The sequence below is a fragment of the Calonectris borealis genome, chromosome 16 (genome assembly GCF_964195595.1).
Source record: "Calonectris borealis chromosome 16, bCalBor7.hap1.2, whole genome shotgun sequence".
Classification (NCBI taxonomy): Eukaryota; Metazoa; Chordata; class Aves; order Procellariiformes; family Procellariidae; genus Calonectris; species Calonectris borealis.
Window position 1 is genome coordinate 20,031,065 of NC_134327.1, and position 25,302 is coordinate 20,056,366.

Consider the following 25,302-nt stretch of genomic DNA (forward strand, 5'->3'; position numbering starts at 1 on the left):
CAAAAATGCTTGGCCTATTTGTGACTCCTTCCAGAATAGTTAAATGTAGATTATTCTCTTTTTTTCTCCTCCTTTCCTAGACAGAAAACTAATCCTGCTAGCTCTTGCTGGGGTAAAGATGGGAGATGGCTTATGGAGCATATGCAAAAGCAGCAGCCCACTCTCTGAATCCATCCATGGGGATATCCTCCATGAACATCGCAGGATAAACTCTCGGAGCATACGACCTTAACAAAGACCTGCACTTGTAAAGCGTGCTGGGGCAGTGCAGGCTTCTGTACTCTTCCCAGCAGCTCATGGCTGAAGATGCTGAACCAGCAGGCGCATGCTAAATTTAGATACCAAGATCAGAAGGGCTTGTCAGTGAATTCAAGAACAGGGAGGAATGGCAACCCACAAACACTTAGCATGATCCCTCTCTCTTGAGGTAACCCCCCTGCTTCCTATATTACCTCTCTGCAAAGCAATCTCACCCACAACATCCCCTGGAAAGCTGGCTTGGTGCCCAAGTGCCTTCATTAATGCTTTGCTTCCAGGTTGAATGTGACCACCATATAACTACCCAAGTGTGCCGAGTCCCTGATGAGCTGTAACTACCTGTACACAACAGGTGAATTGCTTCGCAACCTTCCTTTTCCCACGTGTCACATGTTGAGTTCTGAAACCATTAAGAACCATGTTTAGCAGCTCCTGCATCATTTCTGTAAGCCTTCTTTGAGCTGCCATGAGCCCCTCACATCCTTTTGGATGAGGAGGCACAGAAAGGGGATGCCGTGTTCAAGCATCAGCCTCCTGTGCCCATCCCTGCCACATTGGCTCGTTGGCCAACACGGCTCCCAGGAGCATGCTGTCCCTCTGCGGCTGTGCAGCCTTCTCACGTCACATCCCAACACTTCTGGATCAGTCCAACCTTTTGGCAGACAGAAGAGCTTCAAGGATGACTAATTTCTTGCAGGTGTCATTAAACAAGCAGCCAGGCCATGGGGAGAGACCCTGAAAGTGTTTCTGTGGCCACAGTAACAACATGAGGTCTCCACTTTGAAGGCATGAAGGAATCCCCGTGGGAAGGTGACTTCTTGATGCTACAGCCACAGGAGGAGCCTGGTTAGGAGTGGCTAGCTCTCACACGTGACAGTCGGACAAGCTGCAGACATAGATCTGTAGGAAACCAGCCACAGCAAAGTTTCCTCGGCGAGGAGACTGCTCTTACACGCAGACGTTGTGTCATCTGCGTGCTTCGCTGGGACAGATGTTGTATATTATTGCCTAGATTAGAGTCAACAATATTAAATGACGAATGAATCATCAACTCCTTAGGTTCCTGCTGGAAATGCTCTCAGTAATTTACATCTTCCCATTAACAACCAGCTCATTAAAAAACTTCAAAGACCAGTGCCTGCCTTATCTAATATTGCCATCAAATGTATGCCTTATTCATTCCCTTTAATGCTAATTTAAAATCCAAGTGTCACACAATACTTAGTGGAATGCCTTGGTGAATCCCAATACTTTGCATCAACACTATTGACTTTATCGACTAAACCCATGACCTTAAAAAAAGACAACTACTTTGTTCAAAAACCCCACCTTCCACAAAACTGTTCTAACTCGCAGTTTCATAGCGTTAGACACTGAAGTAAATGTAACAGCATGAGAAAGTGGAAGGACAACTTAGACCCTATAGCAGTAGGACAGCGGTTTGCTGTTCTGTGGTTCCCTGGGTTAAGCCTTGGATGGATCTTACCTTGGCAGAGTTTTAGCCTCTGTATTTCTATAGGTGATTCACGCTCCCCTTGCGCTGGTAACTCATGCAGTGATGGCCTTATCCCTCCATGACCTATTGCAATGGCAGGTCTAACTTGCTGGAAGCTAACGTATTATTTCCAGTGGTTACCAAGCCATCAGCAGCTGGGTTTTTGGTTTGGGCTGGGTGTTTCTGTGGTCATCTATTGTTACGTTTTCCTCAGATAATAATCCATCAGAGCACAGAACAGGTTGTGAACTTAAAACAATGGCTAAAAAACTCTTAGTCAATGCAAACGTAACTAGTCTGGCAGCTCTTACGCTCTTTAAACCCTGCTAAACGATGCAAGCCCAATCACCGCTCTGTGCTGTCAAACTCTGTTATAAGCAAGGGCAGGTATGACCTGGGCATTCCGTGTTGTTATTTATTTCATGTCGTTAAGTTCATCCACAAAGCAATATTTATCATTATTTGCTCAGGAGCCTGAACAACGAGCCCCGGGTTGCTTTGCTGTAGGGACGGTGTGACTAAACGCTACCTCACGGGCGACTGTCCCAGCTCCTGCTTTGTTGGTCAGGACTGCAAACCCCGGTTCCACCGAGGACATAAACACATGACTTAACTTGAAGCACACGCTTATCCCAGCAGCAAGCAATACACTTTCTGGTGTCAATCTCCCGAGAATTAATTTTGTGCTCACTGCTGTATTTGAAGGAATTTGCAAGCGGGCAGACGATGCCCAAACATTGCCGATTAATGAACAAGCACGCGAACGAATGCCAACAGGTCTTGGTTTGTGCTTTCAGACACCAAAAGATTTCAGAAGATATCTTTAATATTTGAAATTTGACCCTTACTAAAACATTCTGAATTGATAGGTGCCTGCAGGACTAAAATGCCCAGCTTTATTTTAAAAAAAAAAAATCATGGTGGTGTATTAGGTGGAAGGTTCATTTTCACAATCCCTTCTCCAGCTCTTTTTCATTAAGATGCAGACATTTGAGGTCTGGAGGATCCCTGTAACAGAGCTCAGACCCACACAGCCTTCAGCCAGCCCCACGGCGTGGAGTGGGCTGATGGGGTTTGCCAGCAGCAGCCAGCTGGAGGCCGGCTTTGGTGCAGTTTAAGCAATGGGGGGTCAATCTTCCTGCAGAATATTGTTGTTTTATCTCATAATACCTTTTTGTCCTACCCTTTTGCTCTTGGGAGAACAAAGGGTGGATCCTACATCAGAGGTTATATGAGAGCACAGGGTCTGGAAACCTCTGCTCTGCACCGCAGCTGGGGGAGAAAGAGGAGCCTGTGACCCCAGATAAATTAAGAGCTTGTCTCAAAAAAACAAAGCCTGCAGGTCAGTGGGAGCCATGAACCCGAAGCACTGCAAAAGCATCACAAAAGCAGATTTTCTCGCGCCCAGCTCGCAGCAGCTGCAGCATTTCCACCGCTGTCCGGGCAGGATGACGCTCTGGAGCAGCAGCTCTGGCACGGAGCCCAAGTCCATCCCGGCACAGACCTGTGTCACCGCTGTGCCGGGCAGCACATCACGCCGCTGCTTGTCTTTGCTTTTTCATTAACGCCTAGGAAGCGGTGACGTGCACAGGTGCATCTCGGCTTCTGTGTAAAAGGATGCGAGTTTTTCCCCAATGACCCTGGGACACCCCAGGCTTGCAGGAGTCAACCCCACCGCTGCCTTCCAGTTTAGCACCAAGCGCTCAAACAAACCCGTAGGTTGAGCTGCCGCTGTCACACGACGCAGGGCTCGCAGGAAAAAAGAGATTACCTTGCATTCGCGCCAGGCTGGGCATGAACTCCAGCAACAGCCTCTCTGCTCATTCTTGGATATTGGTTGACATTGGTTGTGCATGTGCAGAAAAGCAAACTGCTTTCCTTACTGCTTCTTGTGCAAGCCCTATTAATACAACAACCCATTTGCACCCAGATGACTGTGCATATCATGCGGAGATGCAATGTATTTAGCATTTTATCATGCGAGTACTAGGAGGTGCAGCACAAACCGGCTTTCTCACAGTGATAAACCTGAAAGACCAGGATGATACCTGTGCAACGCATAGAAACAAGGAACTATTGTAACTTTCAGGCTGAGAATGAATAAACAATAATTATGCGTATGCGATAAAATTATCCTCATTAGCTAAAGATGAGCGCAGACGAAAATCAGATCCAACCATCATCCAAACCCAGCATGTCCGGGTCTAAATCTGAATTTTCTGCTTTAAGCCCTAGCATTACTGCCGCTCTCTGCAGCGTGTCTGATGCGACATGCTGAAAACATGCATCTTATACACGCCAGGACTGAGTTCCATTAAGAGCACAGGTAATTTGGGCCTATAATTAACTCCAGGGACAAATAATAGCGTTTATGAGTCAAATTCACCCGAGGGCAACCACAACAAAATGCTACTCAGCTGAGTCATAGGGAAAATTGGCAGGCGGGTTGGATCGCCTTCCAAACCCAGAGCCATTACGTTTCCTCCCCCAGCGTGCCTGGTGCGCTCAGGGTTTATGAAGACAACCTGCATGCGAGTATCTGCAAATACTCTGAATTACACTCCTCCCCGTGTCATTCTCTCGCCTTTCATGTCTCGTGAGCCACTTTGCCGGGCAGCAGGAAGGTGCAAGGCTGCCCTCAACCCACGGGAGTTCACGGCGCGGCATCTCCGTGGGTATCACCTGCAGAGCTGACGGCCCCTGGGAAGGCAGAGAGCCCGTTTCAACCCAGAGGGCTGTCTGCTCGCCCACGCTCAAGGACAGACTTAAAAGATAATAGGGCATCAACAAAATAAAGACAAAACTGAGGGGGGGGGGGGGGGGGAGTAGAAAGCAGAAAAATCCTTCCCCTGTTTCCACAGCCCTTAATCCTGGAGATACGTATTTGTGTATTAAACAGTTTGCGAGATGATTACGTGAGTGAAATCTCTGCAAATCTTTAAAAAGAAAAAAAATAAATAAACTGATTACTTCCCCACTCTCCCGCCGGCTAACCTTTTGCAGATTTAACAGCTAACCAACAGCAAACGGAGGCCAAATCAATTGCTTAAAGTTTTGTTGCCCTCCCAGGCTCCCTCGGTGGGTTTACGAGCAGCTCCTCCGCGGGGCGATGGGGGACTGCCGGCAGATGCACGAAGGAGCTGGAGCCGCCGACAAAGCCACGCCTGCCTATAGTTTAAGAAACATCTGCTGCAATTTAAGATATTAGGAGGCACATCGAGATGCCTGAACAACTTGGCAGAGATCAGCATGGGTGAAGGCAGAAAACCTGCTTTGAGGGCTCTGGCTGAGAAATAAAGCGTTTCCCTGAGCAAACCCTGCTGCTGCTGGGCGCAGGGAGCTGCTCCGCTGCGGGAACCCATCCCTCCTGCTGGGGACCAGCCCCGGCAACAGCCACCCAGAGAGGGGACAGAGATGCCCCCTGCCCCTTCCACCCCTAAGGCAAGGCAGGGGACCGCTGCGGCAGAGGCGCATCCTGCGCATCCTCACTCAGACCAAAAGATGGTCCGACTCCCCAGTCTAGCTCTGGTGACCTGCTCGCTTCACCCAGTGCTTCCTCAGCAGCTGCTGAAAGGCTTGCAGTTAATATAATAATTTGAGATGTTATTTTCACTGGAAGAGCGGAATAGAGGTAGGTAAAAAGCAGTCTGTCATTAATAGCAAATAATCCTTCCGCCAGAATATTACTGTGTCAAAATTAGTCTCGTCCCTGTCATTACAGCACTCTCACTATTCTGCTAAGGCAGTAACGCTCCGCAGCTGCTGATGGATAAGGAATGAAACCATCATCAGTGACGCTAACGGGATGCGGGTGCGTTGAGCAAATGACTGTGATCTTCAGCCACCCACGTGCAGCGCAAAGCCTCGGTGCCACCAGCCTGCCTGCCCACGACCGCGCGCTGCCTAAACCCACTCTCATTTCGGCAGTTCCTGGCGTACCTCAAGTTTCCAGACCTGTGTTGCTTTTAAACAGGGAGAGGATGCTCCAGCACATTGCACCAGATCTCCCAGGGGGTGCGAGCAAAGGACCCCACTAATCCCATACCTCGGTTTCCACAGCCCTGCCCTCTCTCATGACACCATCGTTGTCCCACACAGCTTAAGCCCGGCCAAGACAGAACTGAACTCTTTCCCTCTCCTTTTGAATCCTCCAAGCCTCTCTAGAGAAAGCAGGGTTTTCCAGGGAGCGGCGAGGGGAAAACTGCTCATCCTCCCTGAGAAGGAGGAATCCTCTGGGGAAGGAAGACCTTAACCCAACGTGTCTAACTGGAAAGGAAGGGGAAGATCCTGCTGTCCCTTTATGTCTTCATCCAAAGCTCTGTGCAGGACGTGATAAGCCATAGGCAGCTCAGCACCACGCAGCAGAGCTGAAGGAGCCCATGCCACCCTACAGCCGAGGCTGGAGCTGGTCCTTGCTGGGGAAACGCCTGCGGAAATCTGCTCGATGCCGGGATGCCCCACGGACCTGGCACAGGCTGGGCTGGAGCCAGGTCTGCAGCTGGGAGCCACCAGCTTTGCTTCCCTTCCCATTACAGCTCCAGCGCGTTCCCACCGGCGTACAGTTATCAAAGACCCTTGGCCACCTCCGTCTTCTCCATGGGCTTTGAGCCCAGTTAGCTCAAAGGCAGTCCAGCTACGGTGCCGACATGTGCTGCGATCCCCCTTCCCGGCGTGAGATGAGACCCCTTACCTGGCGTCGTCATCGCGGGCTATAAGAAGGCGCATGTGGCTGGTGGCTGATGCCGTCCTCAGGATGTCCACGGCCCTGCGAGACAAGGACCGCAACACATCAGTGCCGGCTTGCAGCGATGCTCCACCGAGCTCGCCCGGCCGCGTGTCAAGGCTCACGGCAAACTGGGCAGAGACCCATGGCCTGGGCAAACCCCATCAGCAGCCAAGTGACTTTTTTTGGTTGGACGCCTGTGGAGCAGCCCCGTTCCCTGCCCTGGCAGCAGGGCTGGAGGGCAGCCAAGTGCAGCCTGATTTTCCCTGATTTTCACTTCTGCACTAAATTAGAAGTTCCCAATAACAAAGCAGACCCAGAAGATGCACGTGGCAGTGAGCAAATACTCCCAGCACATCTCCTCCCTCGGGAAGTTTCCGTCTCAGGGACGACCACTTTCTGGTTCAAAATAGACGGGTCCCCGTGAGAGTCAGGGCAACGTGCGGGGGGCCAGAGGCAGCCTCCCTGCAGCTGCAGAGATGTCCTCGGGGACCTCCTTCATCAAACCCAGCCGCACTGGGGGTTTGGGAGCAGGAGAAGCTCCTCGTGCTGCTTCCCAAGCTTCCATCCAGCCTAAGCACGCCATGCAGAAGTGCAAGGCAGCAGTGGGCTAGCACCACATTTAATGGAAAAGGGGTGCCCCAGAAGTGCGGTACTCCTCTGGATCAGTTAATTATTTTCTTGGCAGGGAGCTGAGGGGCTGCACTGCAGCTCCGGAGGGAATCCCTGCGCAGAGCAGCGCTGTCGGGCTTAGGTACTGGCTAATCTCCGGTGCTGGGAGCTGCGGGGCTTGCTGGGAAGCTGCGGCAGATGGAGTGGGGGTGCCAGGAGCTGTTAAAAACTCAGCATTTTGGGGAAACGTCTGAACATCTCACAAATACAGTTTGGGTTCAACCGTCTATTTTTATATAGAAACTTTTCGTTTGATCATTCCAAAGTTGGCTCTCAGGAACAGCGCTGGCTGCGTCAGAGCAGAGACAAAGCGATGCCCTGGTGTCCTCTGTGCAACCTGCAACCTAAACCACTTCACAGAATTATACAAAAGCAACAGGAATGCAAAATTTCCGTGTGGATATGGTACCTCTCGCTTGTAACCCCAATTAAGGAATCTCCATTGACCTCCAGGATCTGGTCTCCTGGCTGCAGGCGCCCTAGAAAAGAAAACTAATGGATAGAAACTGGAGAAAATACAGCTTGAAGGGACTGGGAGAGGTTGGGCAGTTCCTGACTTTGCCCAGAGACAGGATGAAATATGCATAGGTCGTTCCCGAGATGCTCATCCAACCTGTTTTTCAAGGTGTCCATAGATGAAGTTTCTGCAGCCTCCCTGAACAACCCATGCAACGCTGCAGCACTTCCTCTGCTGGGGGAAGTTACGAAAGTAAATACCAAAAAATGCAATAAAGCTTTTACTTAATTCAGTTTGAGGTCAAGTAGAAAACCACGAGTGGCACCTCCACCTGTTCTGGATTTATTTTTCTTTATTAGACGGAAAAATGATGTTGTAACATTTGAAAAAAAACCAATAAATCATTCTGGCTGAAGTTACGAAAGGTGAACTCTGCAGAGCCCTGCCTAATACCTCCTTATTTGAAGATGCTCAACATGAAATCAGTGGCCTAGAGCAGAGCTGAATTTGCACAAGGATCTCCAGTCATTTTGGGGCTACAGGCAGCCAGTGGCACGTGGGAAAGGACAGGCAGCAAAGTGAAGTTCTTTGTGTAGCAGGGATGGATCCTGCTTTAAAGACACAGAGCAATCATACATATGCTGAGAAGCCAAGGCAAGGCTGCCGTTGGATCTTACAATGATTGCCACAGTAAAAAAATAGCCCCACTGCTGGAAAATGTGGGAGGAAGCACCTGAAATGTCTGATAAGGTAACGTATAAAATAAATATACGGTCTTTTGGCTTGTCTCAGACTTTGCGGTACTCCGCGCCATGTTTAACTCACCGTCCACGTAAGCAACACCCCCTGGAAGGATCCTCTTGACATAAACTCCATATTCTTCTCCGGTGAGTTCCTTGATGCCACCAATTACCTTAATACCTGGAGGAAGAGAAATGCCCGTCACACAAAGACACAATGAAGTGCAGTTTCCATGGGCCGTCTTGGAGGGACGCAGCCTCCGGCACAGCTCCCAGGCATCCCGGCACCCCCTGACACCCCTTCTAAAAACTGTTTGTGGAAAGCCCCATGTCCCTGCGTTACACAAGCAGCAGCAGAAGCAACAGGACACAACACAAAGGCTAAAGGCATCTGATAGCACCTGCTCGGAGCAACAGCTACGGAGACAAAGCTTCCGAGAAAGGCGTAGGCAAGGAGCGACCCCCTTCCCCAACCCCAAGTTCCTCGCTTGCAGTTAAATCAGTGATGGGTGACTGTGACCATGTCTCTGATGAGACTTGTCATAGGAAACATCACTGGGGACAAGCGTTTCCCCAGGAAACCCCCTTCGAGGTGCAACATCTGGACAAGCCCCAGGTTCGATACGGTGGTGAGAACATCCCCGCTGCAAGCTCGCCCGCCTGCCAGGCTCCAGCAGCATCTCCTCCGCAGCCCTCGAAGCTGCCGCCCGTGGCAGAGCTGCACATCAGGAGCAGCCACTTTTTGTCAGTGTTTGACCCCGAGAGGAGCAGCCCAGAGGCAGGAGCCAGGGTGCAGAGGTGACCTTTGGTGCGGTGAAACCCCCCGTAGCAGCACCTTGGCAAAGGGCTCTCACGCTGCACGGCCACCTCTCCAGGCATGGGACCTGTCCCTGCTGGCGTGCATGAGCTGGCTGGCAGGGAAAGGCCCAAAAGACTTATTTGTCCAGGGCTCATTAAGTCCTCCTTCGAAGATTCAGGCTGTGGACAGCAGGATTAAAAAGCCTGGCTTTAATTAACAAATCTCTCCCGAGAGTCGCCAGTCAGGTATTTTGCTGCTCTGGACAGGAGGGCACGCTGCGGGCAGGCGGCACCGCAGAGAGGGGCACTGCCAGCGTGAAGCCAGCTTCATCCTCTGGCTGCTGTGCTGGGGTGATGAGCTGCGCTGAGCCCTGCCGGGGTCCTGGGATGCACGAAGTGACCCCGTGCAAGAAACACCTCCCTCCAGAGGGACAGAGTGCAGCTTCTTCCCCAAAACATGAGACCCCTGTCTGAAACGAGCAGGAGGGAAGAGGAGGAGACCCTGGACTGGGATTACTTGGGACAACGGCACTATTTCCATCCCTAGTTCCCTTCTCTTTATAACCCAAGCTCTGCTCTAAGGACCCTCGCAGTTTTCAGCTACCTCTAGGGAAAGACCTTGTCTCGCAAGTCACCTTACATAAAAACTGTGATTAAAAACAGATTTATCACAATTTTTCATTTCATTCCCATACGCACCAATTGCTGCTTCTCCCAAGCACAAAACCCCAGCCCCATCCAAGTGCTGGAGTTTATTCCCTGGGCTTGGTGCATTAAACTATACATCCCCCGGGTGTCCGGGAGGAGCTGTTTTACTGATGGCAATTCATGGCAAAACACGTCAGGAAAAGGCACCAATGTTGTTCTCCATTGCATTTTTTAAGAAATTCACTAAAATTGGAAATATTGCCCAAAAGACGTATCTCCGAGCGGCGTGAGCCTCACCAAGGCATGGGGACAGGTCAGGCTCCTGCGGACCAAAGCGGGGAAGAGATGCTGCAGCCCCAAAGCCCGCTGCACAAGATAAAACCTGCTCATCACCGAGGATGCTCAGCTGGAAAGCTTCTCGGTTCCCGACCGGGCTGGGGTGGCTGCTGGTGGGCTTTGCCACCAGCTGGCAGAGAGACCCTGGAGAGCAGGCTGACACTTGGGATGGGTTTGGGAAACCCCTGGCATGGGGGGTCCTGCAGAAGGAAAGCCCCATTGATTCCCCTGGATGGGGAGGACACTGGAAGTCCGGCTTAAGCCAAGGGAATGACTCAAGAAGTCGTCGTGTGTCTTTCTTCACACCGGAACATGAAGTAATTAGGAACGATAAAACGCATTAGACAAATCATGTAAAAATCTGCATCTCGGAAGAGGCGCAGCTGTAGCATCACCCAGCAGCCTGACGGGACCTGCTTGTGACAGGCTCCTCTGCCGAGGTATCAAATCAATAATGACTCATTTCCCTTTTGTGTCCGCAAATCAATTGTAATAATGGCTTAATATAGCTGAAGTATCTACAAATCCTCCTTTATCCCCAACGATGTCAGGAGAAAATCCGATCTTGTTATTAAAATCGGTGATTACTCACAGTATTGCTCCCAGACACACTCAAACTTTGATGGGGGGGAGAGGAAAAAACCCTGACTTTTAATTCCTGTGTTGGCAAACCCGCTGGGTGCTGCCAGGCTCTGCCCACGCTGCCCTCCCACCCATCGCCTTGTGGCCGCGGCGCTGCGGCTGCCCGTCCTGCCCCCCGAGAGATGCACCGGGGAGTCCCCGGGAGGAGGAGGAGGAGGAAGAGCTCACCCCTGCCAGGGCTCGGACCGAGCCGTGGGACAGCCCAGGACTGATTGCAACAAACCCGAATCATCAAAGGTTGTGGTGGTAGCATTCCTAGGAGTCTTCGTATTTTAGAAACACTTATTTCAATCGAATTTATATTTGGGACCCAGTGTAGGTAAATAACGGCTCTTTAATTATCACAGCATCAAAGTCCCGGTATAATGCTTATTAAGTCATACTTAGGGCCAGATAATCTAGCCTATTTTGGATCTCTCTCTTTAATCTTTCCTTTCTGGCAAAGGTCCTGGAGCCGATGCCCATGTCCCCAGTATTTTCTCTTTCACAGAATAAATGTTTTTGGGGAAACTGCGGGTGGGCCCACAGGTCAGACTGACCGAGATGGTGGTTTTTTGAGATTCTTAACAATACTATAAATTTCTTCCAGACCCTCAAGCTTCTCTGGCACATCTAAACCTACTCCCACTAATGCCAGCGTCGCAGTTCTCAACTTCTCAGGCTGTAACCTCACCTGCTCCCGGCTCCCTATACCACGGGTCAAGGGGTGTCCTGGCTAATCTGGTTGTTTAGGCCAACTGTAATCATCTCCGGTACATCCCGGCCCCACCGGCCGCCGTGCCACGCTCCTGGCCGTCCGCACGGAGAGCGGCTGCCCGCTTTGCGCCTAAGCTAGCAATGTTCAATTACATTTCCCTTAATCCCTCTGTTGATCTCGCAGCCCTGGCCAGCTTTTTCTGTCTGGAGGAAGGGACAGATTGGAGGTGAATCACTCGTTGCCCTGTCCTAAGATGAAGGTCAAGATAATGGGATCTCAGTGTTTCTGAGAAATGCTCCTTAATCAGCACTTCCCTTTGATGGCTATTCTTTAATTCAAAGTTCAGGTTTTAGGGAGCCGCCAGGTAACCCCTTTGAACTTCTGCTGAGGTTCACATGTGGGTTTCCACCTAAAGCCACAGAGCAACAGACCCGGGGCCAAACGCTGACCTGCCACGCCGGCACCGAGCGGGCTGATGCTGCCCTAAAGAAACTCTGCTGGAATGACACCCACATCTGAACATAAGAAACTCATGGAGAACGTTTTTCCCCAAAAAACATATTCTGAGCAGCTACACCTGTGGCAGACACGGGCTCCTGCAAGCACCGCTTGGTCCTCGGCAGAGAGGGATGATTTCTGGAGGATGACCGCTTGTCTCGAGTGTTTCGAGCCTCACAAGAGAGGATGAAGAAAGCTGATGATGGCATTAAGAAAATCCACATTATTCCTGCAGCACATTGCAAGACCCTGTAGAGGGTCTGCAAGACCCTGCAAAGACCCCCTGGCCATAGGCTGGGGGAAAGGAGGAGTACTGGGACCCAGAGTGGCTCGCAGTGGGCTGTAACGTCGGTGCACCTCTTCCAGAGGTCAGCGGCAGCCCCGTCAGGCTTTTCTGGGTCTCCTCCTTCAACGAGCTAATCTAACCCAACAGCTAAAATCCCATCAACTCAACCAAATCCACCTCTGGAGATTAAAATATCATATTCACCGAGAAAAGACATTTCTCTGAGCTCCTGTGAACATCAACATCGTGAAGAGAAGACCAGGAGAAGAGTCAGCAAAGCCTTTCCTCCACGGCAGAAAGCCCCGTTACCCAGGAGCTGGAAACAGCCAATAATGAATCTATAATTAATCTCAGGTCTCAGGAAACCTGACCTTGTTTCTCTGGTGAGTTTGACTTCACAGGAGGGGTCCCCAGGTGGTCACCCAGGGACTTCACCGAGGGGCCCGCAGCTGCTCTGCGGGATGATGGGCTGCACTCGCAATTAAAAATAGTGGAGGAGACTGCGTGGTGGACCCTGAGAAATCCTGATGCAGGATTGCAATTTTTTATGAAGTCCGTGAAAGAGCTCCAGTGTTTTTGCTGCTGGGTACTCAGAGGTCAGATGAGATGCTATTCCGGATCCTTTCAGGCTGAGTTTCATGAACCCGTGGCTATTTCTCATGTTCTGATGGATATGACCATCTCTTTTGCCTTCTCTTCCATGCTTTGATGTTCAGAGCACCGTGGAAGGACGTCTGACTCGCTCGGTGTTCATACCCTTACCCATGGGCCAAACTTTCCAAAAACAACTCATATACCCCGCCCTGCGTCACCCGTCGGGGTGGCGTCCCGAGGGCCCTGGAAGTACTTGGGATTTTTTTTTTTTTAAATTTTTAATTTTTTTTAATTTTAAATTTTAATTTAATTCATTCAGCAGAAAATTCTGAAAAGCCATTTTCCCCCCTGTCCTGCTCAGGGGAGGGGCTCTGGCCCCAGGCTCCTGCACAGCTCTCAGCACTGCCGCTGCTCACCGTCAGCGGGGAATTAGTTGGGATTTTGACCTTATTTTAAGGTCAAAAGGTGCGATCAGATGCTCGACACAGGCAGGCACAAGAACCAGTTTTTCTGTGAGATACCAAACTTCACATAGGAAGGCACGACACGGGTGCTGGGGGACGTTCGAGCTGCCCCAGCCCACCCCGACATACCTTGCGGAGGTTCAGTACTCACCCAGCCCGTTTGCACAGTCGTAGAAATCAAAGCAGTGCACGGTTCGATCCATCCCATACGGTCCCATGAGCGTCCTGGGAGAGAGAAGAGAGGCATCTTTCTTTCACGGGCTGAAATAAAGAGATGCGCGGGCGCCCAGCCAACGTGCACAGGCGCATCCTTCCCACCACCCCCGACGCTGCCCACGGAACGGTGTAGACACGCAGGTTGAGGGACACGGCCCCACATATGAAGCCCACGCTGGCAAAAAGCAACCCCCTCCCACCTCCCCCAAAGTTTATACAGATAAATGAGAGAATATGTGCGGGGCTGGACGTCATCCTCCCCACCCAGCAAATCTGATGGACCTGCCTGTGATTCATTACCCCAGATTAACGGGGCTGGACAGCTGTCCAGCTCCCGGGAAATGAGATCAGGGCTCGGACCAATGTTCCGGGAATAAACCAGTTTCACAAATACAGACAGCCGGTAATGAAGACAGCCGGGCACGATCTGCTCCCCAGGTTTTGTAACGCAGGCGGTCTCCATCCCTCTGGCAGGGGGTTGGAAAAGGGGGATGCAAGATCTGCCGAGCCGCTTCAAGTCCCTGCCTCGCCAGGTCAAGGGTGGGAGCTTCTCATCGCAAGCCAAAGCGGGTGGAAGAGCATCGTACACCTGAGTTGCCCCCACGCCAAGTAACTCTCCCAACCGCCCCACAGTCTCCCCCTAAACACCCGCTGGCCAGGTGGGTGTCCCAAATAAATGACACCGAAAGCTCCACTCTGCCCTAGCTGGGGACCCCGGACTCCAAACCGGGACCATCGGCGCTTCTCCTCCTTGGGTGGCCCGCGATGGTCACCCCCGTGAGGATGGGTGGACATGAGGATGGGTGGACCCAGAGCCAGGGGTGCCAGGTGGGAAACCAGGGGTGAGGGGCTCCCAAAACCTCCGTTTCCCAGGATTTAAGTCGCAAGAGAAAAGAAGTTTCTGAATCACTATCGGATCCCAAATCTGGATACAGCTGAGGAGGGACAACACCGTGGGGCACAACAGGCTCCTCCAAGTCCAGTGGGATGCAGGAGAGGAATAAACCTCGGGTGCTTCTCTTTGCAGGCATCCAAAATACCTCTCAAAATATCAAGCTATCTGCAAAGCCAGTAACACCCACCTCTTAAGACTCAGACTGGAAGCCTTTTCTCCTCTTTAAAAATACCCCACCTTGATATTCTTGCAATGTTTCACATATTCAAGAGACTGGACAAACAACTGGCCACATCTGGCTGTCAGAAAATAGAGCCTGAAGATGTCCTGGGAAGCCAGAGCAGCCCTGGGCCCAGACTGGTTCAACTTACCATCCAGGATTTTCAGAGTATTTTGAGTAAATCACCGAGGAAACTCCACCACGAGTAAACAGAAATAGCTCAAACCGGGCTGAAACGCGACCTAAGGATGGAGGTTTCGGTAAAGCAGATGCCTGCTTGATACGATCAACTTTTATCCCTGATTGATGCACGAACGGCGGAGCAGAAGCGAGCTTCGCTAATGCTAGAGACGCAAGAAACCCAACAGCAGGCGCTAGCAATGATGTCCTCAGCTCTTCCTGCTGCACGCGAGCCATCTCTGCCACCAAACCCTGGTCCTGGAGAAGCTACAGCAGATGACCCTTGGCTAGAGGTGGCCACCGGGACCCCCAGGGCTGCCCCGTGCCCCCTCCCCGATTCCTGCCCGGCTGCGGGGGGGATTACCTGCTGATGATGATGGCTCCCTTGTAAAGGACAGAGACGGCAGGCATCTTGCTGGCGGCAGCAGCCCAGCCCTGCCGGGCGCCAGCCACTCTGATTTGGCAGGAATCCATTAAAGCGATAAAAAAAAAAAAAAAAAAAAGAAAAGAAAAAAAAAAAAGGGGGAGGTCGGAGGGGGTCACGTGGTCTCCCCGTATGCATGTTAATTCCAGCCAACATTAACACAGATCAGCTAAAAACATATCCAACTTTAGATTAAAGCTTACGCAAGCCAAAGCCAACATGGCCCATCGCAAGCGCCTTCCCGAACAAGCGGGGAGGGAGCTCCGCCAGCCCCCCCAGCAGGGCTGTCGCACTCATCGTTAATACACCAGGGTAATTATTTGGATGCATCCTATTGTGCGTCTCTGGGAACAGCCCCCCCAGGGATGAAGGGCAGCGTTCGGTGCGGGACATGTGTGCTCGCCATCCCGAAAGGATTAAAAGCCATAGCAAAGCTTTGGAAGTAATAACAGACTGTAGCACTTAGGGGTTTAGGGTTGGGTTTTTTTTTTTTCTTTTAGCATCTTTTCCAGCCCACAGCATTTCCCTCTTAATACAAAGCAAGTTCAGCTGTTCCGCAATCTGTTGGGAGGTCAGAAGTATGATTTGCCTTTAAACAGCCTCTTCCACCCCTGTCTTGCCGCACATCACCCAGCCAGAGCAGCAGCGTGACCCCCGTTTTGTGGGATGTGGGGACGGAGGCATGAAACGAGATTATCCAAGGTTGGCCAGTGAGCAGGAACGGAGCTCAGCAGGAGCAGGGCTGTGATCTTGGCAGGCATGGCGTGAAACGAAGAGGAATTCCCAGGAAAGATGCTCCCCTGGAGCTGCGGGCAGTGGGAGGACACAGGTCCTGCAGCCCTGCCAACTCTGGGGGACAGCTGGGGTCACAGGTAGGCTCTTGGCCCCGGCTCCACCAACGGTGTCTTTCTCGTGCTGTTCCCACAGCATCTCCCAGCAGACTCCGGGCCAGACCCCATTAGCGGTACCCTCATTAGCTGAGCATCAGCGTACATCAGTCCAGCACAGCTGGGGATCAGATATGGACGTGCTTGCTTGGGACTGCAAACTCTTTGCCAAATATTTCCTTGCGCCTGGTGCTGTTGGATATTACTTTTCCCATGCACGAACAACTAATTTCATTAGCAAGAGCTTCCCCAATGGCCGTGAGAAGCCTTGCTGGGCAAGTTCAAGGTGCTTTAAAATAATGACAGTGCGAAGGTTTCCTGCATTTTAATTGCTTTTTTTAAAGTGACTTCCATTTGGGGGCATTCAGATGAAATATTAAAAACCAAGTGGACTAGACGTTGGTGGCCAAAACTCTCCTAAAAAATGAATTAATTTAGCTGCAAGATCAAAATTTGGATAAATAATGCCAACTAGATATCAAATGTAGGCGCATCGGGCGATACATTACGCGCACCCCACCAAAGCAAGGCATGGCCAGCACCTAGTCCACGTCTGCACAAAGGCTTTGGCCAAATCGCACTAAGTGCAAGGAGTTGCACGTGGGGCCATTTCCCAGTCTGCTGGACAGCTGCAGCCTTCCCTGCGCCGAGAGCCCCACAGAGCTACTCATCCTCACAGCAACCCAACGGCGGGGAGATGCTCTTTCCCCTGCCATCCCACGGATGATGTCCAGGGCACGAAGAGCCGAACGCCATCTTCCATTAAGGCAGGAGGGTCCAAGCGCCCGGTGACCCCCAGCTCTGGTACCAAGTGACTCGGTCAAGGCTAGCCAGGAAGTTTTGTGGCAGAGCAGACGCACAAATTCAACTGCCCCTTACACTAACGATCATACTTCAAGTCCTCTAATAATTGTCCCGGTCGCAGTAAGAGACAATTTCCTTCCCACCACCAAAATTCAATGTACAACCTTCGGAGGTCCTTTGAGACTCTACTAATAAATTAATTTGCAGAATTACCCCTTTGAGTCATGGGCCAGAGCCTCGGCTGGAATAAATCAGCGCTGCTGAAGGAAAGGGATAGCACAAGCGCTGGAGGCAACGTCAACAGGACAAGGTGACCTCTCTGCCCAACTTCAGAGGGAGAGCAGGAGAGCTCGCTGGAGCCAGGCCAGCCCGACCCAAAACGTGCAGGCAAACGGGAGAATTTCCCTGCCTGGCAATTCAGTAATTCATCCACCCTGGTTTCTGCATCTCAGGGAACAATTTCCACGCTCAACGGGCATGTGTTTCTTTGGGGCTTGAGTACTCAGCACCTTTGAAACCAAATCCTTCAGCAGTCCAACCACGGTCCCGCCAACGGCTGCCAGCTGCACCTGGAGCCACGCTCGCTCCTCCCGTGTGCCGATGCTTCACACCGGCTGGGTGGGATGTCGCAATAAACCACACGTTTGTCTGCGAGGTGGTGAAGTAAATGAAAATCGGACCAAAGAGGCCCTCAGGGAAGAGGAGCAGGGCCCAGCTTCCAAGTTTATCTCCAAACCCTCAGATCCTTGACTCCATCCTCCAAAACACAGACTGACCCTGGCAAAAGCATCAGACGCTGATGCTCCTCCTGCCGATTAACATCCGTCTTATTTAGAAAAAGTTTCAGCAAAATAGCTTCAGATGGTTTTTAGTGTTTTAAAACTCGGGCTGGCATTCAGGAAGGATTTACGAGCCACATATAACCTGCCCAAGGGTCCCAGGCCTGCTATGTATAGCCGGTGTTGAAGGCAAACATCCCACTGGCCAAGGGGGTACGCCATGTGCTCAAGCTCTTTACGAGCTGGGACCTAGCTGAGCAACTCGGAGTAAATCCAACCAGAAAGCTCAGGCTTCTTACCCCCGGGAACCGCCGACAAGACTTTACATTTTTAAATAAATGGGTGAATGGAAGGAGCATGAATTAAGTACAAACCAACACCGCAAGGTTGGACAGCGTATAAACATGTGCTTAGCTTGCGTGTCCGCCTTTTAGTTGACTGCTAGAAAAATAAGTTTGAAAATTCATTGAACTCATTGAAAAAATTGGGTTTTTTTCTATGTGAAAAGGTTTTTTTGCTTGAAAAAATATTTTTAATATAAAAAGTTGAGCAAAACTATATCAGTCAGCTTTACTTAATACTAGCATGTATAAGCAGGGGTGGGTGAAGCTATGAGTGGAATCAAAATAAGTCTTAGAGCAGGACCATAAAGTAAAAAAATGCCGACAGCAAAATATAGCACAAGTCAGGTGCATTTCCAATACATTTTTCTAAGAGATTACGAAGGGGGAATGGGGGAGAGAGGAACTGGGAGCGCTGGGGAGAGGCAGGGAAAGGGAGTGGGTTACGTACCAGCGCTGCTGCAGCGGTGCTCTTCCCCCGTCCCACAGGCTGAGCTGCTGCTTGCTGCTGCGGAGCAGGGAGGCAAAGCAGGCTGCTATGGGGCTGGCTGTGCCCTACACACCATCCCGCCTCCTCCTCCTCCGGGGCATCGCACCTTCTCCAAACCGCCAAACTTTGGCCATCGCCAAGAGGAAGCAGGTGGAGAAGATGGTGGCAGTATATCTGTCTAGGTTTCAGAAAGAAAAGAGGGGAAGAGATGGCTGCAACAAGCCCCACCAACAGGAAAGCTATTTTCTCTCATCATGCAAGTCTCCCCTTGCCCTTCCTACCCAGGCTACAAGCAAACAGTGCTGGGAATAGCTGGCCCACAATAGGTGGAGGTCGTGGGTTTGATGTCATTGGCAGCGTTGGCAGCGCGGGGGCAAAGAGACGTCCAGCGTGGGAAGACGTCGCTCAAGGCTCGTCTCTTATGAAACACTTTCGTTTGAAACTGTGGGGTTCAATGACTGCTCTTCCCAGCCAAACAGTTCTTCTGTCCGCTCAGGTAGGATCATCTCCAGGTCATGTTAAGGCCATATAAGCAAAGAAATAGAGCCTTCCGTCTCCTCAATTATTCCAGCCCCAACACTGAGGCTAAAGCCCAGGAACCAATCTTTTCATGCAACGTAGCCTTCAGCACTGACTGACGGCAAAGAGGTCTTGAAGGCTTGTGCAGCCCAAGCCACAGCCCATGGAGCTCCTTTGGCAGGTGGAAAAGCCACCTTGTCTGAAACTAGAACTAAAGAAACATCTCCAGCACGTCAGAGGAGATGTCTATCTGCTGGTGGGACAGCCAAGAAGACAACTGCTCCGCTTCCCCAACTGCAGAGGACCCCCATACATCGCCGTACCAGAGCGGGGCTGTCTGGACACACAGCACCTCTGGACTTCCAGGCTTTGAAGTGACCAGCTCCTGGACGTTCAGTGTGTTAGTTTTCAATCCCTTCGTGAAGGTCTGCAGACTCCGTGGGAAGGATGCTCTCTCCCGCTTCTCTCCCCCCTGAGTTTTCCTGGCAGCACATTTTAAATTTGGATTTTCTCCTAAATACAAGGACGCGATCCTCCCTGCCTCCAGCCAAGCCGTGTGCTGCCTGAGGGGAGAGCCCTTCAGCACCAGGGCAGCAGATCTCAGCCTTCTTGCTTTAGAAAGCACCATTAGGATCAGGGATAGAAAGTAATGGTTGAGGTAGGGATGCGACAAAATTGATGAGAGTTTCTTTTCTATCCAACCGAAAATCACGAGCAGGTGCAATTCACTGCTACGTTATTATCCGCCGCTCCTCTACGTGTTGGTCGAAGGACCTCCTGGGAAAGCAGCCCTCAGCCTGTCCGTGGAGAAAAGGCTCTTCTGCATCTCTTCCTTGGTCTGTCTTCTGCCTCCTTTGAGGTTTGGCTCCCGCTGTGCCCGTGCCCAACTCGGGGCAGCCTTCCCTGGGTAACGTGGCCCCAAACCCCTACCCTCCGTGCTGGGACCACGCCGGGCAGCGCACACCTCTCCTCTTCCCACGGCATCCAGGCCAGGACCGAATCGTGGCTCCAGGCAGGATCCTGAGCTCGGCAAAGCCGCGGCACAAGGGTGCCAGACCTGGGGACGGGCGGGTTGTGCTGACAGCAGCATCACCAAGCCCGCAGGGAGCCTCTGTGCACGGCTCAGCAGAGGAACAGGGTCCGAGCAGGTTTGCGTGGGTGGGAATTAGAGGTGGAAAGACGTCCTGCAGCGGCGGTGAGGTCTGTCTGAGGGCTTTCGGCTCCAGCAAGCAGCAATAAGAAGTTCTGAGGTGGGAGGGTGCAGCCCTCGGGCAGGGCACTGTGTTATGGTCTCTGCCCATGTCCCACCGACGCCGGGAGCCGCGGTGGGAGCAAAGGGCTGCCCAGGCGGCATCAAGCACTTGCTTAATAAGGACCCAACATTTGTTTCATGACAAAACAAAATTAGTGTGGGCTGAAGAGGCATTTGCATCTGATTAGAAAACAGAAAATGCAATTGTGTTGCTTACAGGATCAGCTACAAAGCGTTGATAATAAATCAAACAAAATAAATCAGCTACTGTGAAGCTGGGAAGCAACTGCACGCTGTCCACAGTCACGGCGCAGCCCACATCGTTTTCGTAAACATTACCCATGGAGCGGCTTCAAACGAGCTCTAAGATCAGGGACGTTCACAGACGAGTCTGAACAGAAGAGGGAAGAAGCAAATCCCCACTACCGAAGCTACTGGCGGAGAAGGCAGGCAGGTACTCTGGGGAGCACCCAGGGACCGGCAGCTCCGTGCACCCGCCGCGGTGCCCTCTGCCCAGCCCTGGGCATCCGCCGCTCCTCAGCCACCGCCTGCAGGCAGAGGGTGGTGCTGCCAGCCCCGGGGGGGTGACGCCGCTCCCCCGAGCCCTGCGACACCGCTCATGGAGAAAGCTCATCCCCACGAGCCTGGCCGACATATTGATCTCTCCGCACCCTGTGGGCACCTTCCTCTTCTCGATGGCCGTGCAGACCTTGGTGCTCCTTCATCCCCTTCCTCTGGGGCAAAGAGGGGGGTCCCAGGGGACCGGAGGGGCTGCCCAGGGGCAGCCTGCATGGTTGCACACCCATCCCCTCCTCCCCGAGGCAGATGGCCAGTGCTGGTCATTGTCCCGATCTCTGCAGTGTCCCTTCCTTGTAAGGGGCCGTAGCACCCCTACCCCATCCCAACAACCCCCCTCGCTGACCCAGCTCCGCTCCCTGCAGCCAAGCACGGGGCTCCTCTGGCCCCGGAGGTCAGAAGGTGGCTCCTGGGGAGCGTTTCATCTCCCCACTCCTTGTGCGGGTGGGTCACCATTCACTCCTGCCTGAACCAAAGCCTGCTTGTTAGTCTAAAGATGGAGACGTGAGGAGGTTTTAAAGCCAAGGCAGTTTTCCAAGCTTACTCCCTCCATCTGTTGAAGGAAGATGTCTCCACCCTGGGCTGGATGCATCTCCTCACTCTTCAGGGTGGAAGACTCCCTTCTCCCAGTGCATCTGCCCCACGAGCCAGCACCACCTGGCCACCGAGACCGTGGGCAGGTGGAGATGCCACCTCTCACTGCTGGCCAGGTTCTTCCGTTCTTTGACCCCTTTTATCACCTTCCTCTAAATTTCATTCCGTTTTCCAATATCCTTCTCAGCCAGTGGATTTCTTCAGCACGAGGGACTCATCCCAATGACCCTTTGCTGTCTAAAGTCAGGTCTCCGCTGCCCATCACCGACACCCTGGTGGGGACAGGGGCTTCCAGGAGGGACCTGATCCCACCTGAAAGATATGCATCAAGTCAACCGAGGTGGAGCATTTTCTGGAGGTGCTTCTTGCCCAGTGAGAAGCAGCTCAGCCCGCGGGCGCCTGCCTGGCAGAGGTGGCGAGGCAGAGCTGGTCTCCGAGACCGCTGGGGCTTGGAGAGGAGTTACGGGTGTTCTCCCACGGACAGACCCCTCCATCGACATGCAGCTCTTCCCGTGCTGCTCTGAAAGGCTTTGCTTGAGGAAAAGGCAAAAGGGCCTCTTTAATTAGCCGGTCCTGCAGTGATTGGGAAGAGAGGTTGTTTCAGGTGGAAGCAAGGTCAGGCTTGGTCTGCCAGAGGTTTTTGGGAAAGGTGTTTGTGCCAGAGCCCCGTACCCAGCCGAGATAAGCGTCCCCCAACATCTGGTCCAGCCCAGACCTCCCATCTACCCAGCTGAGATGGGGATTAACGCAATTTAAATATAAGCACAGGGGAAAACTCAAACGAGCTCGCTTCATTATCGCCCCAGCAGGACCGAGGCACAGTGGCATGTGGGGAAGCCTTCCTCCCTCCTCCTCCTCCTCCCCCTCCCACGAGGTGGGCGATCTGCTGCTCTGCCTGGGGGCTCACGCTGCAGCCCCGGTTTGGGCCTCAGCTCCTCTGAAGGGTTAACAGGATTATAAACCTGCCTTTCTAAATCCCCTGGGCTGGGGGATTGGGCTGGTTATAAACTTACTAACGGGGGATGGTCGCTGATGGGGGCTGCGGACCCTGCTCTGCCGGCCGGGCCACCGGTCTGTCCTCGGGGTTGGGCTCTCCAGGTCCCCCGGGGAGCAGCAAATCAATTAATTTCCCCAATTAGGGAAAACGCAAGAACGATGGCAGGGAACGCACTCAAGTGAATCCATAAGAAAGAAGAGGGAAAGAAGGAGGGGAGGGAAATGGCTGGGTATGGAAAGACAGGAAAACAACGTATTTTGGGGAAAGATTTCAGAACGCGCCACCGAGCGGGGAGCACGGTGAAGAGCTTTGACCCGTCCTCGAGCTGCGAACATCCCCGTGCTCAAACCCAGACCCCGGCACAAGCCGTAATCGTGGCAGCAATAATAATGCAAAGAGGGTTGGGGGAAGCGCCGGGCTGGTCTTGCACCCCGGCCGTGCCCAGTGAGGAGCCGGCAGCGGGTCCGCGCCCACCCAGGGCACGCACAGCATGGTCCGGCCACCAGCCACAAGACCTGCCCGGCATCGATGGGCACCTTCGGGGCTGCTTTATTTCCCACTGGGCCTGCACAAAAGCCATCATTGTAAAACCTGCTTACGGCCTCCAGCAGCCGCTCTCCGGAGGAGCGAGGCTGTACGGGAGAGCCCCGCGGGGTCACGCCGGCATCACTGCCGGGAGAAACCGGTGCTCAGAGACGAGCTGCCGGTCCAGCCACGCACCCCGCCCATCGCCACCCCATGTCCCAGTGAGGTCCTGCTGGCATCTCACGTTTATTTATGAAATTCCTATTTCAAACTCTAAAATTAATCTTTTAATCAGCGGCGGAGCGGGGCCATACTTATCGGAGCGCTGGGGAGGTGTTATCTCCCCACCATCTGCTCGCTGCCCTCCGCCGCATCCCGGCGGAGCTGCCAGCCAAACGCCGGCCGGCACAGCCGGCACCCGTCACACGCGGGGGCTGGTCCCCCGGCACAAAGCTGGCCGCCCCTCGGCTGGGGCTCTCCATCCGCACAAAGCGTATCCCAGCGGGCAAAACTGGAGGAGGTTTCGACCCAAAACCCTGGTATATGAGCAGATTTCTGATGTAGAAAATGGTTTTTGAGCATTTTTGCCTTGCAAGCGCAGGGAAGCGGGGCTTAGCAGCTCCTGGAGCTAGGGATGCCCGAGGGGACCCCGGTGAGGCTGCTAACGCTGCTGGGCAGGGGTGTAGCACTGCCTTGACTTCCCCAGCCCTGGTACGCAGACCGTGGCCCCATGACATCGACACCCATCAGTGGCACCAACCTGGCAGTGCTCCCCAAAAAGCACCCCACGAGGTCGAACCTGTCCTGCACTACCTCCTTCTGACCGGCAACGGATTCTGCCTTTTCTGCACCCAAAAGCAGCAGGGAGGCATTGGCGTAAGCCCCCCAAACCAATCTCTCAGCTGGAGGTAGTGGTCACCCCACTTGCCAGCCTGCCTGCACCCCTGTGGGGTGCTGCCGCCCCCCAGCCCCCCCCCAATGACCTACTTCAGCAGGAGACGGATCGCACCCCAGCAGCCTCCATGGTCCCCGGTGACTGCAGGGTGCCCCGGGCTCTCGGTCCCCAGGGGGGATGCCCAGGCTCGGCCAGCCCAAGAAAGCCTCTTGCCAAACCTCAGGGTGGCCCCAGGAGCCCGCCGGGGCCCCCACCAGCTCTGGATCCGGCCCACTGACCCCCAGTTAATCGGCTAAAGCCGCATGCTCTGAACCCTGACCCCGGCCGCAGCCGCACTCCCACTGGCTCCCTCTGCCCTACATAGACATCTGCAGCCGCCCTGCGCCCGCCTTCACCTCCCGTCCCCTCCGCCGTGCCTGCCGCCTTCCACGCACCCACGTGGGGGGTCCCCGCTCCGCACCCACCTGCCCCCCGGGCAGCGGCGTGGAGTGGACGCGGTCCCTTCGGGGAGGCTGGTTTTGCCAGATGGGAGAGCCCAGCACCGGGGTTGCAACAGGAACAAGAGCACCCACAGCCTCTGCAAGCAGCCTTGGGTGCTTCCCCAGCTGCTGCCTGCAAAATAAATGCCCTTCCCCACCCCTGGCCGATACCGGCCTCAGCTGTGTGCTGCCCCTCCCAGGGGAACTCGGATGCTGTGGGACCCCCGTGAGTCCCTGCCCGCCGGAGAGGGGCCACCAAAATGAACTGAATTAAACCCCGCAAAAAGCTGTGGGGTCACTGAGTGCATCCTCCCTCCGCGGGCTAACGCTGCTCCCGAAAACGGGGTCCGAGACGCCGAGCGATGCCCTGTTCCCGGCGTGGCAGCATCCTGCCCTGCTTACCAGTAAATGAGAGAAAGCCCACCGAAGTGCTCCAGGTCCCGGCCAGGGGGCTGGAGGTAGGACATCATCCGGGGCCACCCGTCCCTGCCGAGCCCTTAGGGCCGCCGCGGCCACCTCCTGCTGCCCAGGGCCATGGGCTCAGAGCGCCGGTGGCCGGCACGGCTCCCCGGCACGGCCAGCCACATCTAATCCCGGGCGGGTGAGCATGTGATCGCCCCTCTCCCGGCTCCCCCCCGGCTAAACCCCGCCGATGTCTCCAGTTCTGCGGCGCCGGGCAGGCATGGCACGGCTGTGCCGCTGGCCGGGGATGCTGTGGTAGGGCTAATTCCAGCCGGCAGGTCTGAGCCCCCACCCGGGGTCGGAGCCGCTGGGGGCACGGCACGGTGAGTGCCTCCGCCGCGGGACACCCACAGCACCCGGCAAAGGCGTCCCACCAGCGGTGTGCGGCCGTCAGCCGGGGGCTCTCCCTGCCTGCCATGGCCCCGGTTCAATAAATTGAGGATTTATTTTAACAGGATG

At 53.5% G+C, this 25,302-nt stretch overlaps 1 protein-coding gene across 1 annotated transcript in view; it reads right to left on the reverse strand.

The window, feature by feature from the left end:
• Positions 1-24,851, reverse strand: part of LOC142089020 (syntaxin-binding protein 4-like) — a 45,502-nt gene extending 20,651 nt beyond the window's left edge. The window contains exons 1-5 of the mRNA XM_075164900.1: positions 24,784-24,851; positions 13,460-13,533; positions 8,431-8,526; positions 7,558-7,627; positions 6,444-6,518 (exon numbers count right to left, since the gene is read on the reverse strand). Of these exons, the coding sequence (XP_075021001.1) occupies positions 6,444-6,518; positions 7,558-7,627; positions 8,431-8,526; positions 13,460-13,533; positions 24,784-24,851 (383 nt within the window). The remainder of the gene's footprint in view (positions 1-6,443; positions 6,519-7,557; positions 7,628-8,430; positions 8,527-13,459; positions 13,534-24,783) is intronic.
• Positions 24,852-25,302: the final 451 nt, after the last annotated feature.